Source organism: Mirounga leonina, unplaced genomic scaffold (assembly GCF_011800145.1).
Source record: "Mirounga leonina isolate KUSES-001 unplaced genomic scaffold, KU_Mleo_1.0 Mir_180, whole genome shotgun sequence".
Taxonomy (NCBI): domain Eukaryota; kingdom Metazoa; phylum Chordata; class Mammalia; order Carnivora; family Phocidae; genus Mirounga; species Mirounga leonina.
The window spans coordinates 17,429,159-17,447,074 of record NW_023270469.1 but is presented as its reverse complement, the minus strand read 5'-3'; the positions used below and the strand labels follow the sequence as shown (position 1 = coordinate 17,447,074).

The 17,916-nt window shown below is 44.2% G+C and overlaps 1 protein-coding gene across 1 annotated transcript in view; it reads left to right on the top strand.

Moving 5' to 3' along the window:
• Positions 1-17,916, top strand: part of CDH3 (cadherin 3) — a 117,720-nt gene that overhangs the window by 15,518 nt on the left and 84,286 nt on the right. Inside the window, exon 4 of the mRNA XM_035024904.1 lies at positions 4,874-5,009. Coding sequence (XP_034880795.1) covers positions 4,874-5,009 — 136 coding nt within the window. The remainder of the gene's footprint in view (positions 1-4,873; positions 5,010-17,916) is intronic.

The window sequence follows — 17,916 nt, the reverse complement described above, 5'->3', positions numbered from 1 at the left end:
GTGAGGTAAAATATCCAAAGTGGGTTTCCTGGGTCAGCATGTATAGGTTAATATAATCAGATGGTGTGAGACTCCTACAGGAATAAACTGGATACAATAGCGCAGAAGTAATAGTCTCAACATTACAAAAGGGAGCTAGGAGAAAACCAGGCTCTCCAACCCCTGGTGCCTGGGTGTGTCTGGGGAAGGGTCCCAGGGCGGGCATCATGTCTGTCACAGCATCTCGCACAGCGCTGCGCCGGCCTGGGAAGACAGGAAAACACAGTATGCCCGATGACGGTACACCTAGTTCTTTACAGCTGCGGAACTAGTTAGTTCTTACTCATCTGTTACAATGCAGATGGCACTTCTGGGAGGATTCTGCTGCCCTACCTCAACTAAATTGATCACCCTCTTTTAATGTTTCATAGATTACTGTTAATGTGCTTTATGTTACTACGGTTTGTATTTGTGATTATTTGGTTTTCTCCCCCACCCCCACCTCACACTAGATTATGAGTTCCAGAAAGGAGGGTCTGTGTCTCTGGTAACTTTTTTGTTCCCCTGCTTATCACAATGCCAGTCACATGGTAGGTACTTAATCTTGCTAAGTGAACAGTGGAGTGGAGATTTGTTGTCGGACAAAGAAGACGGGCTTATAAATGAAAAGGTGCTTGATCTTAAAACCAGAATTTTGCAAAGGAAGGCAGTAAGATACTATTTCATACCCATTCGGCTGGCCAAAATTTAGAAGTCTGGCAGGGGGGAAATGAGAACTTGTGTACACTGCTGGCAAGAGGATAAACGGGTATAATCATTTTGAGGAGTAATTTGGCAATATCCATCCAGTAAGAGTGAAGCTAAGCATACCTCATGGCCCAGCAATTCCATTTCTAGATATATATTCTGGACTAGAAATTCTCCTGGGTGAGCACAAAGACATGCGCAAGGATGCTTATTGCTGCAATGTCCGAAATAGTAACAGTAGGGACACAGCACAGATGTCTTTCAGTAAGTGAATGGGGTTAATAAATTGTAGCATACAGTACAGTATTTAAATGAAGGAACCAGAGCATCTCACCAAAAAAAAAGAAAAACGTTCTAGGTCTGCCTATACCACTCCTGTCCCCATGAGGCTAGATGTGGCTGCAGAAAAACAGAGCCACAGTGACTGGTCCCACTTTAAATTCCTGACTGTAACCTCAAGCATTTGTCTCCCTAGTCCAGTCATTGTCCCAGTCTCCTAAGGTCCCAGCCTCCTGAACTACAGTTTTATAGCTTCTCTCTTCTCAACTCCAACATTTCACCCAGTCCTCACTCAGCTGGTGACCTGGTTTCCTAGTTAACTGAGAAAAATAAAAGCAATCAGAAGGTAACTCTCTGCATTCTTCCTTTCCTTTCTTTTACTATGGGTGATACTTGTTTCTCTTATCTAAGGCCAACTTCTCTTGTATTCGATCCCATCCTTAAACTAGGACATCATTCCTGCAAGTGTCCTCTTCTCTGCATCTTTTCTTGTCTACTGAATCTTTCCCATTAGCATAATAATGTGCAGTTTTTCTCATCTTAAATATATGTATTTGTGAATATATGTACTGAACACCCTCTACCTGCCACTCCATTTTTTGCTTCACTTAAGAGGAATATCCCAGGGACGCCTGGGTGGCTCAGTCATTAAGCATCTGCCTTCGGCTCAGGTCATGATCCCAGGGTCCTGGGATTGAGCCCCACATTGGGTTCCCTGCTCAGCAGGAAGCCTGCTTCTCCCTCTCCCACTCCCCCTGCTTGTGTTCCCTCTCTCACTATCTCTCTCTCTCTCTGTCAAATAGTTGAACAAAATCTTAAAAAACAAAACAAAACAAAACAAAAACAGGAATATTCTAGTGTTCGTTGTCTTCACTTCCTCTCCTTCCGCTCTCTCTCACCCCTCCTAATCAGGTCTTTGTTTCTGTTCTTGCTGAAGGGCGCCAAGGGACTCCATGTAGCTAAACGTACCTTTTTTCAGTCCTTTTACTTGACCTTTCAGCATTATTTGGTACAGTTCATCACTTCCTCACCCTTGACACATTTTTTTTGGCTTCTATGTTACCACGCTATTCCTTGTACTCTATTGACAGCTACTTCTCCCAGTTGTTTTGTTTTTGTTTATTTCTTTAGACATGAGAATTCTTCTAGGGCTCAATCTTTAGGCTTTTCTTTTTCTATAGTCAGCCCTCATTGTGGCTGTCATCCTGTCTCATGGTTTTAAATATCTACTTGCTGGCAACTTCAAAGTTTGTATCTCTAGCCCAGGATTCCAGACTCATGTAATCGACTGCATATGTGACATCTCTTCTTGCATGTCTAACATATCTTGAATTTAATGTGTCCAAAGATGAACTAATTCATGATCTCTCCCTCCCAGTCCTATCATAATTATGTTCTTCCCTCAGTCTTTCCTTCTGGGAGAAGAACCCCATTTTTCCAGTTGCTCAGGCCACAAACTCGGGAACTGTTCTTGATTCTTTTCTTTTGAACCTCACATCCAAGCTTCAGTAAGTCCTGTCTGCTAACTATCAGGATGGATGTGGATGACCTTTCTTGTTTCCTCTGCCTCCCAAGTCCCTGTCATCAGTCATCTCTGGCTCAGATATTTGCAACAGCCTCCTAATTGGTTTCTCCGCTTCCATCCTTGCCTCCCTGTGGTTGCAGTTTAGTAGCTAGAGTGATGCTATAATAATCTGAGATCATGTCATTCATCTGCTCAAAGTCCTCAAATAGCTTTCCATTTCACTGAATAAAAAAGCTAAAGTAAAAGCCCTACATAGTATTGTTACCACCTGCTGCCCTGTATTATCTGACTCCCCAAGTCTTCCTTCTCACTGCTCTGGGCCCACTGACCTCCCTGCAGTAACTTACACAAACAACAAGCTTCCACCTCTGAGCCTATGCTTTTGCTGTTCCCTTTTCTGGAATCCCATTTGCCCTACATGTCACATAGTCTAGTCCCTCATCTGCAAATCTTTGCCCACGATTTTCTTAACAGAGCCCTTTTTTGACAACCCTATCAAAATAGCATGCCTCGGGGCGCCTGGGTGGCTCAGTCGTTAGGTGTCTGCCTTCAGCTCAGGTCATGATCCCAGGGTCCTGGCATCGAGCCCTGCATCGGGCTCCCTGCTCCACGGGAAGCCTGCTTCTCCCTCTCCCACTCCCCCTGCTTGTGTTCCCTCTCTCGCTGTCTCTCTCTCTGTCAAATAAATAAACTCTTTAAAAAAAAAAAATAGCATGCCTCTTCCATGGTACACCCCATCTCCCTTCTCAGCTTCATTTTTTCTGTAATACTTACCACCACCTAAATATTTCACTTGTTTATTATATGACCTTCTCTAGAAGGTAAGCTGCATGAGAGTAGGGATTTGGGGGCAGGAGGAGGTCAACTTTATTGAAGCATAACATACAGGGATGCCTCGGTGGCTCAGTTGAGTGTCTGCCTTCGGCTCAGGTCATGATCCCAGGGTCCCAGGATCAAGTCTCACATCAGGCTCCCTGCTCAGCAAGGAGCCTGCTTCTCCCTCTGCCTGCCGCTCCCCTTGCTTGTGCTCTCTCCCTCTCTCTCTCATAAATAAATAAGATCTTAAAAAAAAAAAAAAGTGGGGGGAAGGGCAAGGGAGCAGAGCAGAAGACTTCTGTAGTAGATACAGAACCCAAGTGATTACTTGCAGGAGTTGGTGGAAGAAGAAAACTGATTTTTGCTAGTTTCAGTAAAAACCCTGTAATTTTGGAAAAACACTTTTTTTGGACACATTTTTTGACAAACATTTTAATGGATAAAGGAACTGAGAAATTTGGACCTAAAATATACATGGTATTTTATTGTGCTCTTGACAAGATAAGTATTAATTGTAATAATTAATGGGGTTTTGTTTTACTGTGTGCATTAAGAAACTAGCAATTAGCAATTGTTCTTGAATTTTAATGCTTGTTTTCAGAAGAGTTATGACAGGATTTTGACAGGCTCTTTTCTGTTGGCTTGGCATTGCTGATAAGACCCCAAAAGCAAAATCTCATGTTCCCCTGCATTTTAAAGGGTACTTTAAGGCCTGGACATCCTGTCCCACAGGAGTCTCTAGGCATTGTAAGATTTACAGAACCTCTTGCTCTTGGGCCTCCACTGACATGTTAGCATATAACAAGGTTCAGATCCAGAGGAGAGGGGCCCTATGCTCCTAGGGTGAGGCCTCTGCCCTCTCCGCAGGACTAGGGGACTCAGGTGCCAAGAGAATAACTGGACATATTGGGGGCATCTGAAATCACTGGAGCTTGGTGTATCCACTCCAGCAAAACCACAGGCCCCCTTCTTCTTGGGATAGCTAGCCATGTCCCCCTAAAGAGTGTGTATGGGGTGGTAAGGTGGGGAGGAATCAAACACAGGCAGGGGCCTGAAACTGGAGATTTCTGAAGGAGGGGCAGCTGCTGCTAGAGTAGCCCCTACCAGGAAAGCATGAAGCCCTCTAAGGGTCCGAGGTTGTGTTGTGCCTAGGAAGAAAGGGACAGGACCACTCCATCTGTTTTCTTTGCTGCCAAAGAACTCAAGACAGGATTTCAGTAGCTCTGAAGAGCTGACCATGTAAATGATGGTCGAAACCAAGAGCCTTGAGAATGAATGGGGAGCTAACCAAACGAGAAGCTGGAGTGGTGCTTGAAAACCGGGACAAACCTCTACTCTGTGCCTGGGGCTCCCAGAAAAGGGAAGATAGGGTGGCAGGAGCCATAGGGCTGTGTCCCAGTGACTGTTAGGTGATGACCCACCTGGAGAGGGGTTAAAGGCGAGAACTGCATGGGGCCAAAGAGAAAGGAGAATGCCCCGCTGTAAATGAACACTTGGGGCTGCGGTGACAGCCACGCATCTTCCCAGTGAGGAGACTCCTGCCCGGCAAGCCACCGGCCCCCTGAACAGGACCATCCTGGCGGACCTCACCTTCTTTCTCCTTCATTCGCCCCTGACCCACGCGCGGAAAAGCGGCCAGGGCGTTCGGGCATCTGAAAATAAGGTATGAGTTTGGAGTTTTAAAGCGGCCTAGACTAAGTTTCAATATCCGTAAGTAAGCGCAAATTTGCTTTCCCTTAGGTTAAGGGATCCTAATGGGGGATCTGAGAGCGTCGCGGGGTAAGAAGGCCGCTTATTGGTGACACCACACGGGTTAGAAGGGTTTGTACCACCAAATTTCGGAATTAATAACAGGAAGAGCTGGGTGTTCCACTTAAAGAGGTGTCAAAGGAAGCCCACTTGCGTCCCCCCACATTTCACGAGCGATAGGTGGGAGGCGCGGTCCGCACGCCCGCGAACACCCGGCCTCCGAGTTCCCGGGTTGCGCGGCGCGACTGGAGACTACATTCCCCGAAAGCCTTGGCGGTGGCGCACTTCCGCCTCCGTAGCTGACGTCTTCCGCCGCTGACGCCGGCGCTCGGCGCACGAGGGAGAGGAGTGAGGTTGTGCACCCGCGCCTTCAGTTCCAGTTTGCGTGGGCTTGTGCTCAGTGTTTCGTGCACGGAGCGCAGATGAGCAAGAGTTTGGGTGGGTGTGCGACGTGCGCCCAGCGTCCGGCTCCGGTGTCCCATGGCCAGAACACCCCAGGCCGGGCCCCGCCCCTCTTCCGCGCTTTGCCCAGAGGCTGGGCACTGCCACCTCCTGTCATGTGACCTACCCGACAAAATGGGGCTAAGTTGAATCATATGAGATTGTCTAGGTAAGTGGAGAAACTCCAGGTAACCATATCTTATCTCTCTGAAAAAGTGTGGGTTTTCCCGAGGAAGTGTGTTTCTACTCCACTGAAACAAGGTCCTAAAAACAGAGACACCATCTCCTCCTCTCCCTCCGCCTTTTCGCTCCCTTATTCTGGATAGGAACGGTCCTGGGCAGGTAGGCCGGAGTGAAAATGATGAAGCCTTAAGTGAAGGGCCACACTCCCAATAATGGTGGTCTAGGTAATTAGGGCCACCTCTTTCATGGAGTATAACCTAAGCTGGTTGTGAGATCGAGCGCCACATCAGGCTCTGTGCTGGGCTTGGAGCCTGCTTAAGATTCTCTCATTCTCCCTCTGCCCCTCTCCTGCTCTCTCTCTCTCAACAAAAGTATAAAAGTGCTGAAAGCTGGGAGTCTGAAGAATCACCCCACGTTTGAACAGGGACCCCACAAATGAAGGTACCCTCAAGAAAATGTTGAACTGGAGATAAGCCCTGGCATAGACATGTATCCCAAATTCATGTCATCTTGGAGGTGTAAGGAACCTGAGCCTTCAGTATGGACCAGACTAGTGGTGTGCCCAGGTGTTGACAAAAGCAAATGGAAATATAGTACCTTATAGAAATACTTTAGGGAAAGGTATTATCATCTCAGACATCAGAGTGTTCACATACACCCCCTTTCTTAGTAACTTCCAGCACATTCTCAAAGATAACCAGATATACAAGGAAGTAAGACATCATGAAAAAACAGGCAGAAATAATAGAAAACAAATACACAAAAATTTCAGATTCTAGATTTATCAGAGAAAGAGAATAAAATAGCAGTTTTTCGTATTTTTAAAGAGAAGAAAAAAGCTAGAAATATCTACAAAACCACGAAAGCTTAAGAAATTGACGTATCAGATTTGGAAAAATGACCAAACATTAAAAAATAGCTAATTAAAAATTTAAAAACTGTGTTTAACAGCAAATTACACAAAATAATTAATCAGCTGGAATATAGGTAAGAAGAAATTGTCCAGAAACTGGTGGGCAGAGACAGTGAGATGAAGAGACAGAAGAGTCAGAAATAACACTAAGTAAAACACATGAAATCATTGGGCAGGAAAGTCCAACATAAGTTTAACCAGATTCCCAGAGGAAAATAAAAACTATAAGAAATATTTGAAGAGTTAATGCCTAAGAGTTTTCCAGAACTGATGAAAGACATACCAAGCTATAGATTCAAGAAGCCCAATGAAACTAGAAGAGGATAAATAAAAATAAATCCACAACTATGTACATCATGGTGAAACAATAGAATATAGAGGGTAAGTAAAATCTTACAAGCAATTAGACAAAAAGATCAGTTACCTTCAGAGAAGTAACATCTGACTTCCCAATAGCATTAATAAAAGCCATATGAATGAGGAATGATATCTTCATTGTACTTAAAAGAAAATATGTGCCTACCTAGAACTCTGTATAGCAAAAATATTTTCAGGAATGGAGACACAAGTCCCTTTTATAAAACTAAAAACGAATTTCATCATGAGCAGACCCTAACTAAGGAAAGGAAATTCTAAACACTGTATTTCATACAAAAGGAAAATAATCCCAGATGGATGGTCAGAGACACAAGAAAGAATAAAGCCCAAAGAAAGTGGTCAAATGTGAATAAATGATTAACTGTATAAAACAATAATAATATTTATAAGTCTTTAAACATACAGATTTAAAATCCAAGACAGAGATGCTTCCATTGCTAGCTATAACAGAATAGCTTGTCATAAACTAACATTTCTACTAGAAATAGCTAGAAGAGCTGGATAAAATACAAATATATGTATTATTTATGCATATACATATATATTTGTATATATATAGTATATATGTGTATATATATTGTATACATATATATTATGTGTGTGTGTGTGTGTATATACTTGAAAGCATTGGAGAGCTCCCAAAGCAGCCAGGAATTGAGGATACAAGATATCAAAGAGAAGGAGAGCTCACTGAGATAAGCCCAGCATTCTCCATGCCTCCTCTCCCAGAGGGACAGTTGATGGTACCTAGTCACAGCGTTGTAAAACAGTTGAAAAACAAAAGACTAGAAAACATTAGAAACAGCAAAAGGAAAAAAAAGACATTTTATTGTAGAGAAAATACTGGAAGAATGGTCAAAACGCCACAGGTATCTAACAAGCTAGTGGATAGAGCAAAATAAGAAAAAATACTAATTCAGAAAGTGCGAAAGAACTTGTCAAGAGCCTCCTGCACAAGCACTGGGTGTTATGCACAAACAATGAATCATGGAACACTTCATCTAAAACTAATGATGTAATGTATGGGGATTAACATAAGAATAAAAAAAAAAAAGAGCCTCCTGCACATCCACAAATGCAGCACATCCAGCTGAGGAGTCACAATGGGCAATTTGACTCTTCCTTGAGGGGTCATTGGAGGGATGAAGTTTCATCTTTGACCCAGGCTTGAACCAGAGGGTAATGGGCTGGATGCCAACTCTAGCCCAGAGAAATCCCAGGATGCCACAGCCACAGACACCCTGCCTCACCATCTCCGACCTCACCTAGAAGCAGTTCCACACTTCTGGAAAGAGGTGGCTTTCGCCTACCGCACTCCTGCCCAAAAATAGTCCGTGTCCACCAGAGTGGGTGGCAAAGGGGCAGGAGTCCAAGGAAACTGAGCCAAAGGCAGGGAGAGAAAAGCACTCCTTTGCTTCCCCTGTTATGTGTGACGTTCCCCAGAGTTTGCCAGGTCAGTGGCATTTCTTGGTTCAGGGATCCAGTTCAGAGGTGGGGGTGACTTCACTGACTCAAAGACCCAGCAACCGATCAGAACAGCAGTGGTAAGTCTGCAAAGAAGGTTGTGGACTTGGGGCCCTTCCATGGGACAAAAACAGCTTCCATATTAGGGAGCTTTATGAAACACCTGCAGGCCCTGCAGGATTCTGCACATCCTCCTTCACCTGCATGGTCTCTGTCCTCTGCCACTGAGGTCCTTAAAGGGGCACGTAGGGCTCAAAAGGAGGTGATGACCTCTGTGCTGATGAGTCAGCAACTGCAGACCCAGGAGCTTATGTTGGGGGTGGGGTGCAGGGAAAGGTGGGGAGTAAAAATCTGGGACTGGAGAAAAAGGGCCCTAGGGGGGTCAAAAGGAGAGCAGAAAGGGATGGGGAGAAGAGGACAAGGGACAGAGGGTTGGGAACCCTTCCTGGGGGCTCCAGGGTGCTCAGTTAAGGAGGACCTTGCACATGTTACAGGAACCCTTTCCTCTATGCCCATCCACTGCTACCTTTAGCCAGGCCAAATCAGGTGTCAGGAAAGACATTTTTGGTCCTTTTCCCCTTTAAATTTGTTTTCCAGTTTCACAACACGAACACTTTGGGGGGTGGGGATTAAGGAACCACATCCATGAATTGCCCAACCTATCTGGATGCTTCTAATTCATACTACACCTGTTACTTCAAGGAGAGATGGTGGGTAGGAAAACTGTGTCCCCACACCAGGCTCCTCTTTCCGCTATGCCTCAAATACAAGTAAATGTTATGACTAGGGAAATATAAATTCATTTTTTTAAATGTCACTGAATTCACAGATTTGGTCATTGTGTAGTACAATGGTTTTCAAATTTGAACATACGTGAGAATCTCTTAGAGCACTGGTTGAAACAGATTTCTGGGCCCCAGCCTTCTATTTTCTTATTCAGCAGGTATGTTCCAGAGCATTTGCAGTTCCAAAAAGTTCCAGATGATGGAACTGGATGACACTGCTGGTCCAGGGACCACACTCTGAGTACTGCTAATCTAGGTTATCAAATAGAGCTACTTTTAGGGATGCTCTGTTTGTTTTGTTTTTCAAGCACTCTCCTCCAGTTTATTCAAACTCTTAGCCAATTTTTCTAGCCTTTTCCCTTCCTCAAATATGTCCAAACAACATTTCATGGAGGATATAGACCAAAATAGTAACAAGAATAGCAGGAATGAAAATGATACTCCAGACCCTTAAATACAGAGAAAACTGGTGGTTGCCAGAGGTGGGGGGTGGGTGTTGGGGCAGGGATGGGCAAAACAGATAAAGAGGATTAAGAGATACAAACTTCCAGTTATAAGATAAGTCAGGGAGGGGTGCCTGGGTGGCTCAGTTGGTTAAGCGTCTGCCTTTGGCTCAGATCATGTCCCTGGGTCCTGGGATAGAGCCCCGTGATGGGCTCCCTGCTGAGCAGGGAGTCTGCTTCTCCCTCTCCCTCTGCCCTCTCCCTGCTCATGCTCTCTCTCTCTCACTCAAGTAAATAAAAAAAATTTTTTTAAAGATTTTATTTATTTATTTGAGAGAGAGAGAACACATGAGAGGGGATAGGGTCAGAGGGCAAAGCAGACTCCCTGCCGAGCAGGGAGCCCGATGCGGGACTCTATCCAGGGACTCCAGGATCATGACCTGAGCCGAAGGCAGTCACTTAACCAACTGAGCCACCCAGGCGCCCGTAAATAAAATCTTTTAAAAAAATAAAATAAGTCAGGGAAATGAAAAGTACAGCATAAGGAATATAGTCTATAATATTGTAATAATGTTATAGGTGACTACACTAATCGAGGTTAGCCCTGAATCAATATGCTGTACACCTGAAACTAATAAAACATTGTAACATTGTATGTCAGTTTCAATAAAAAAATGATAAACTCAGCATGTATACATTATGTACAGCTAAAGTATGTCAGTAATACCTTAATAAAGTGGGTTTTTTTAAATGAAAATAAAACCTTGTGCTCTTCATTTTTCTACAGAATTTCTACAAGTATTTTGTTTGACTACTTAAGCTGAAAAGAAATCAAAGTGCGTTGGCAGGGAGGGGCGGTGCTGGGCTGGTCCTGAGAGTGGGCTCCAGTCCCAGCAACAGGGACAGTGTAGTGTGGGCGCCCTTGTGGTGGGCTCTAGACCTGGCTTCTTCTTTTTTTTTTTTTTTTTAGGATTTTATTTATTTATTTGACAGAGAGACAGCGAGAGAGGGAACACAAGCAGGGGGAGTGGGAGAGGGAGAAGCAGGCTTCCTGCCGAGCAGGGAGCCCGATGCGGGGCTCGATGCCAGGACCCCGGGATCACGACCTGAGCTGAAGGCAGACGCTTAACCACTGAGCCACCCAGGCGCCCTAGACCCGGCTTCTTGAGATGGCCCCTTCTCCCTGGGGTCTCGCAGAAGGAAGGAAAGAAAAAAGAAAAAAAAAGAAGAGGGGTGGCTGGGTGGCTCAGTCAGTTAAGCGTCTGACTCGGTTTTGGCTCGGGTCATGATCTCAGAGTCATGAGATCAAGCCCCACATGGGGCCCTGCACTCAATGTGGAGTCCTCTTGAGATTCTCTCCCTCTGCCCCTTTCCCCCCACTAAAAAAAATAAATGTCTTAAAAAAAAGAAAGATAAAATGCTACACCTTTTCTGAATTTCTTTTTTTTTTTTTTTAAGATTTTATTTATTTATTTGACAGAGACACAGCAAGAGAGGGAACACAAGCAGGGAGAGTGGGAGAGGGAGAAGCAGGCTTCCCGCTGAGCAGGGAGCCCGATGCGGGGCTCGATCCTAGGACCCTGGGATCATGACCTGAGCCGAAGGCAGACACTTAACTGACTGAGCCACCCAGGTGCCCCCCTTTTCTGAATTTCTTAGGAGAATGACAGTGCCTTTTTACTTTTCTTCAAAGCATATATTCAGCCAAGCCTTAAATTAGGACTTAGCAGCGTGTTACCTCTGCTGGCAGGTTGCAGTGACAATGTTTGTATGTGCTTAAACTATCCTCTTCTCCCCCAGAAGTGGTCAGTAATACATTTCTTGTAAATAGATTTGTTCTTTGCAATTTTTTTCATGTTTCAAGATAATAGCATTGTTTTGTCCTCCTCTGTGCTGCACATTCAGGTCTTAGCTCAGGGTCCTGCACCTAGTAGGTGCTCAAAAGATTCATGAACAGAGCTAATGGACAATTCCAAGTCTCCCTGATGCCTTCCCAGTCAATACTCTTTGCTCTTTTGAGTGACCTGGGACAAAATTCTTAATACTCTCTGTACCTCAATTTCTTAAACTGTAAAATGGGCACATTACTAGAACCTACCCCCTGGGGTTGTTGTGGACTAAATGAGTTAACATGTTGCACAGTGCGTAGCTCATAGCACTATAGATGTGTCTTGCCACTATTTTGTAATTATCATTACATCATCATTGGAAGCAACTGGGCTGTAATGGGCACAGCATTGGACCTGAGTTAGAAAATGTGACATTAGCTGTCCAGTGTTTTGTGCACTTCACCTCCCCTCTCTGCTTCTCAGTTTGTTCTTAAAATGGGGGCTGCCAGCGACACCTGGGTGCTCAGTCGGTTAAGCGTCTGCCTTTGGCTCAGGTCCTCCAACTGTCTCCCTGCTCATGGGGGAGCCTGTTTCTCCCTCTCACTGTGCCTGCCTCTCCCCCAGCTTGTGCTCTGTATCCTTCTCTCTCTCTCTGACAAATAAATAAAATCTTTAAAGAAAAAAAAATGGGGGCTGCCATAGTCCTGCTTGTAAGGGCTGATACTGTGAGGATTAACTGAGTTAACATCTGTAAAGCACTTTTTGCATCGTGCTGGACTCCTGGTCGCTGTTCTTTAAAATGTGAGGTCCTAGGGCCCCCTGGGTGGTGCAGTCAGTTGAGCTTCCCACTCTTGGTTTTGGATCAGATCGTGATCTCAGGACTGTGAGATCCAGCCCCACGTGGGGCTCTCAGCTCAGCGAGGAGTAGGCTAAAGTTTCTCTCCCTCCCGCTGCCTCTCCCCGCGCTCTCTCTCTCTCTCAAATGAATAAATAAATCTTTAAAAAAGAAATGTGCGGTTCCAGGGCGAACAGGCTGGGATTATTGGGGCGCTAGCCTTCAGTGGGGAGAGCTCTCCCCAGGAGTGTCCTGGTAGGAGCGAGGGCTGCACAGCTCTGCCCACCTCCTGGCGGGGGAGCCGCATGCATGCAGGTGGCCACCAGGGGGCGGTGCCAGACTGTGGAGGGCGCCAGGGACGAGGCAGAGCCTGGAGGGAGTGAGCCTGTTTGCCAGCCTTCCTCTCCTTTTCTTCCTTCTCCAGTGTTTGGAATTTCACAGCGTGGAACGAGGTACCGGCCTTGAGACCTCTAACCAAGGCTCCTGCAACTGGGGTGGGTGAGCGGGAGTACTTGGCAAAAAGGGAGATTGGCGTCAATGTTGGCTATAGTTAAGACCCATGAACCCAAGGCGCCCCTATTGTAATAATGCAGGGGGTGCCCAGCCCCTCTGAGAGCAAAGGGTGTTTTGTTTTGTTTTTTTCCTCAAGACTTCTTTTAAAAATTTTCAAACCAATAGAAATGTCTTTAAAATTGTGCGATGAACAAACATCCTTGCACCTTTCATCTGTGTTCATCAATTGTCAATAACACTTTACCAGATTATTTATACACACCCATACATTTTATTTTTGGCTGAATTATGTAAGAGTTACTTGCAGAGACATTCTGACACTTTACCCCTAAATACTTAACCCTGCATCTGCTAAGAACAGGATATTCTCCCACACAGCCACAATGCTATTATCACTAAGAAACTACACATTGATATATTTCACTATTGATATACAGTTCCATATTTAAATTTCCCCAATTGGTCTGGTTATATCCTGTATAGCTGTAGTTTTGTTTGTGATCCAGGATCCTATCAGTGTTCATCTCATTTTTTCTTTCATGACATTTTTGAAGAATCCAGGCAAGTTGTAGAAAATTCCACAATCTGAACTTGTCTTATTTATTCTTCATGGTTAGATTCAGGAACGTCCCTTTCGGTAAAATCCTACATAGGCCTTGTTATCTATTTCCCATTACATCATTGTCAGGAAGCCTGTCTTGTAGACTTGTACCATATTGGTGACACTAAGTTTGGCCACTGGGCTATTTGTGAATTTCCTATCCTTCCTTTTATCTCCCCACCAAAAAACTGAATCCGATCAAGACACTATCAGAAGCAACCAGCTAAATCCAGGATGTAAGACAAATATCACAGTTTCTCTAACAATCTATGTTATGGTATGTGTGGGGAGGAGAAAGAAAGATTGTTTTAGAATAAAAGATTTAAGAGACATATGGCCACAGACATTGAGTGGATCTTATGTGAATCCTGATATGAATGAACTAATTGTAAAAAGACATCTTTGAGATAATTGGGGAGATTTTAATGTGGATTAGGTATAGATAATATTTAAAAATTACTGGTAATTTTGCATGTGATAATGGCATGGTTATAATTCTAAAACATTTTAAATTGTAATATATTCATGCAATGGAATATTATACAGCAGCAAAAAAGAATGAAAAAAAGATTTATCATGGTGGATAAATCTTAGAAATAACCTGTCAAGTGAAAAAAAGTAAATTATAGAGTGATACAATTGATATACCAATGCTACCATTATATACATAGAATATAATGTATATCATATACTGGATTTGCTTTTTTGCTTCTTTGTTTTATGTGTTATGTTAAAATACACATAACATGAAATTTGCCATCTTAACAATTTTTAAGCATATAGTTTAGTAGTATTAAATGCATACCCATTGTCGTGTAGCCATTACCATCATTCACCCCCCCCCACCCCCCCACCATCTATCCCCACCCTGTACCTATTAAGGAATAACTCCCTGTTCTCCCCTCTCCCCAGCTCCTGGCAACCACCATTATACTTTCTTTATAATTTTGACTACTCTAAATACCTCATGTAAGTGGAATTATTCAGTATTTGTCTTTTTGTGACTGGCTTATTTCACATAGCATAATGTTTTCAAGATTCATCCACATTGTAGCATATTGCAGAATCGCCTTCATTTTTAAGGCCAGATAATATTCCATGGGATGTACGTACCACATTTTGGTAATCCATTCATTGGTTGATGGACACTTAGGTTGCTTCCATGTTTTAGCTATCGTAAATAATGCTGCTGTGGACATGGGTGTACAAATATCTCTTCAAGACCCTGCTTTCACTTGTTTTGGATATTTACCCAGAAGTAGAATTGCTGGGTCATATACTAATTCTATTTTTTAATTTTTTGAGGAAACTCTATACTGTTTTTCACAGAGGCTAAACCATTTTACATTCCCACCAATAGTGCATAAGTGTTCCAAGTTCTCCATATCCTCATGAACAAATGTTGTTGTTGTTGTTTTTTAAGATTTATTTATTTTAGAGAGAGAATCCTCAAGCAGACTCCGCACTGAGTGTGGAGCCCAATCCCAGGGTCCTAAGATCATGACCTGAGCGGAAATGAAGAGCCGGCTACTTAACTGATTGAGCCATCCAGGTGCCCTAACACTTGTTGTTTTCTAATAGTAATAGTAGCTATCCTAATCCATGTGAGGTGGTATCTCTTTGTAGTTTTGATTTGAATTTCCTTAATGGTTAGTGATGTTGAGCATCTTTTCATGTGCTTTTTGGCCATTCATGTATCTTCTTTGGAGAAATGTCTGTTCAAGTCCTCCACCCATTTTGAGGCTGTTTGGTTTTTTATTGTTGACTTTTAGGAGTTCTCTATATATTCTGGATATTCATCCCTTATCAGATTTATTTATTTATTTCCTGAAAAACAGTGCTAGAGATTGTCTAGGGATACATGCATATAGAGTAAAACTAAGAAGCCATGTATAGGAATGATCAACACCATTCAGGAGAGATGTTTGGGGCAGAGAATTAGGATAGGGAAAAGCACATAGGAGGCTTCACTCATAGCTGTTGAGTTTTATTTCTTAGAGTAGGTCATGGTTAAATGGGCACTCCTTTTTTGTATTCTCCTGAGAGTATTTCACATACTTAGAACAATCATGTATAGCAGGCAGTTGGCTGGCTCATTCAGTAGAGCATGCAACTCTTGATCTCAGGATGGTGAGTCTGAGCCCCACGTTAGGTGTAGAGATAACTTTAGAAAATAAATGAATAGGGGCGCCTGGGTGGCTCAGTCGTTGGGCGTCTGCCTTCGGCTCAGGTCATGATCCCAGGGTCCTGGGATCGAGCCTCACATCAGGCTCCCTGCTTCGCGAGAAGCCTGCTTCTCCCTCTCTCACTCCCCCTGCTTGTGTTCCCTCTCTCGCTGTGTCTCGCTCTGTCAAATAAATAAATAAAATCTTTTTTAAAAAAGGCTTTAATTTATTAAGTAACTACTAGGTTCAAAAAGCTTAACATACATAACTGACTTTATTTTTTATTTATTTATTATTTTAAAGATTTTATTTATTTATTTGACAGAGAGAGAGACACAGTGAGAGAGGGAACGCAGGGGGAGTGGGAGAGGGAGAAGGAGGCTTCCCACGGAGCAGGGAGCCCGATGCGGGGCTCGATCCCAGGACCTGGAATCATGACCTGAGCCGAAGGCAGACGCTTAACGACTGAGCCACCCAGGCGCCCCATAATTGACTTTAATTGTCACCTCATTTCTCTCATCATCTGCCACCACTCTGCCCTTTGTACACTTCAGTCATAACTGGACTCCCTACTGCCTTTTTTTTTTTTTTTAAGATTTTATTTATTTATTTGAGCCTGACCCCGGGACCCTGGGATCACGACCCGAGCTGAAGGCAGACGCACAGTGACTGAGCCACCCAGGCACCCCTCCACACTGCCTTTTTAAAGAGCATGGCATTGTCCTGCCACAAGACCTTTGCACTTGCTGTTCCCTCCACCTGGAATACTCTTCCCCATGAAGAGCATGGTTTCCTCCCTCTCCTCCTTCAGTTCTTTTCTCAAAGAGCACCTTTCCAGCAAAGCCTTCCTTGACTAATTTATCCCCCTTATTCTGCTCTATTTTTCCTCATAGCAATTGTCACCTTCTGACAGATCCTGTAATTTACTGGCTTACTATGTTTTCTGTCTGTCTCCCCTCAATAGTATGTAAACTCCATAAGAACAGGGATTTTTCTCTGCTTTATTTGGTGTTATATTCCCAGCACCTCAAACAACTTGGTACACAGTATAGCACTTAATACATATACGCTGAATCAGCGAATGAATGGATTTGTTATCTATTACTGCGTTACAAATTACCCCCCAGATTTAGCAGCTCCAACCACAAACATTCACTCACATGGTTTCTGAGGGTCATGCATCTAGGAGCTGCTTAGCTGGGTGGTTCAAGCTCAAGTTTCCCCATGAGACTGCAGTCAAGCTATTGGCCAGAGCTGTAGCCGTCACAAGGCCTGGCTAGGGCTGTCGAACCCAATTCCAAGCTCACAAACATGGTTGTTGGCAGACCTCGTTCCTCACCAGCTGTTGGCCGGGAGTTTCGGTTCCTAGCCACATGGGCCTCTCCACAGGGCTGCCTCATGTCATGGCAACTGGCTTCCCCTGAAGTGATGAGAGCATGAAAAGAAAGAAAGGGGGAAGGGAGAGAGAGTGGAAGTGAAGCAGGGAAGAGAAAGAAAAAGAGAAAAGAGTGAGGGAGGGGACAAAAGCACTTGAGACAAAAGACACAGTCTTTTATTACCTAATCACAAAAGTGACATTCCATCTGTGGCAGACAAAATAATAGTCCCCAAAGATGTCCAAGCCCTAATCTCTAGAACCTGTGAATATGTTACTGACATGGCGAAGAGATTTAGCAGATTAAGTTAAGGATTTCGTTAAAGTGCGGGAGATTATCCTGCATTGGCCGCATGGGCCCAATGTAATGACAGGGTCCTTATCAGGGAAGGAGGCAGGCAGAACAGTTGGTGAAAAAAGGCAGACTTGGCATGGGAGCAGTGGAGTGATGCACTGTGAAGATGAGAAAGGGGCTGTGAGCTGAAGAACTGAGGCATCCTCTACAGGCTAGAAGAGACAAGGAAACGGATTCCCCCTGGAAACTTCCAGAAGGAACACAGCCCTGCTGACAGCTTGACTTTAGCCCAGTAAAACCCATGTCGATGTCTGGCCTCCAGAATTGCAAGGTTGTAGCTTTGTGCTGTTTTAAGCCACGGAGTTTGTGGTGATTTTTTCCAGCAGGAAGAGGAAATGATTACACCATCACTCTGGCCATGTTGTACTGGTTAGAAGTGAATCAGCCCAGGGCGCCTGGGTGGCTCAGTTGGTTGGGCGACTGCCTTCGGCTCAGGTCATGATCCTGGAGTCCCGGGGTCGAGTCCCGCATCAGGCTCCCTGCTCAGCGGGAAGTCTGCTTCTCCCTCTGACCCTCCTCCCTCTCATGCTCTCTGTCTCTC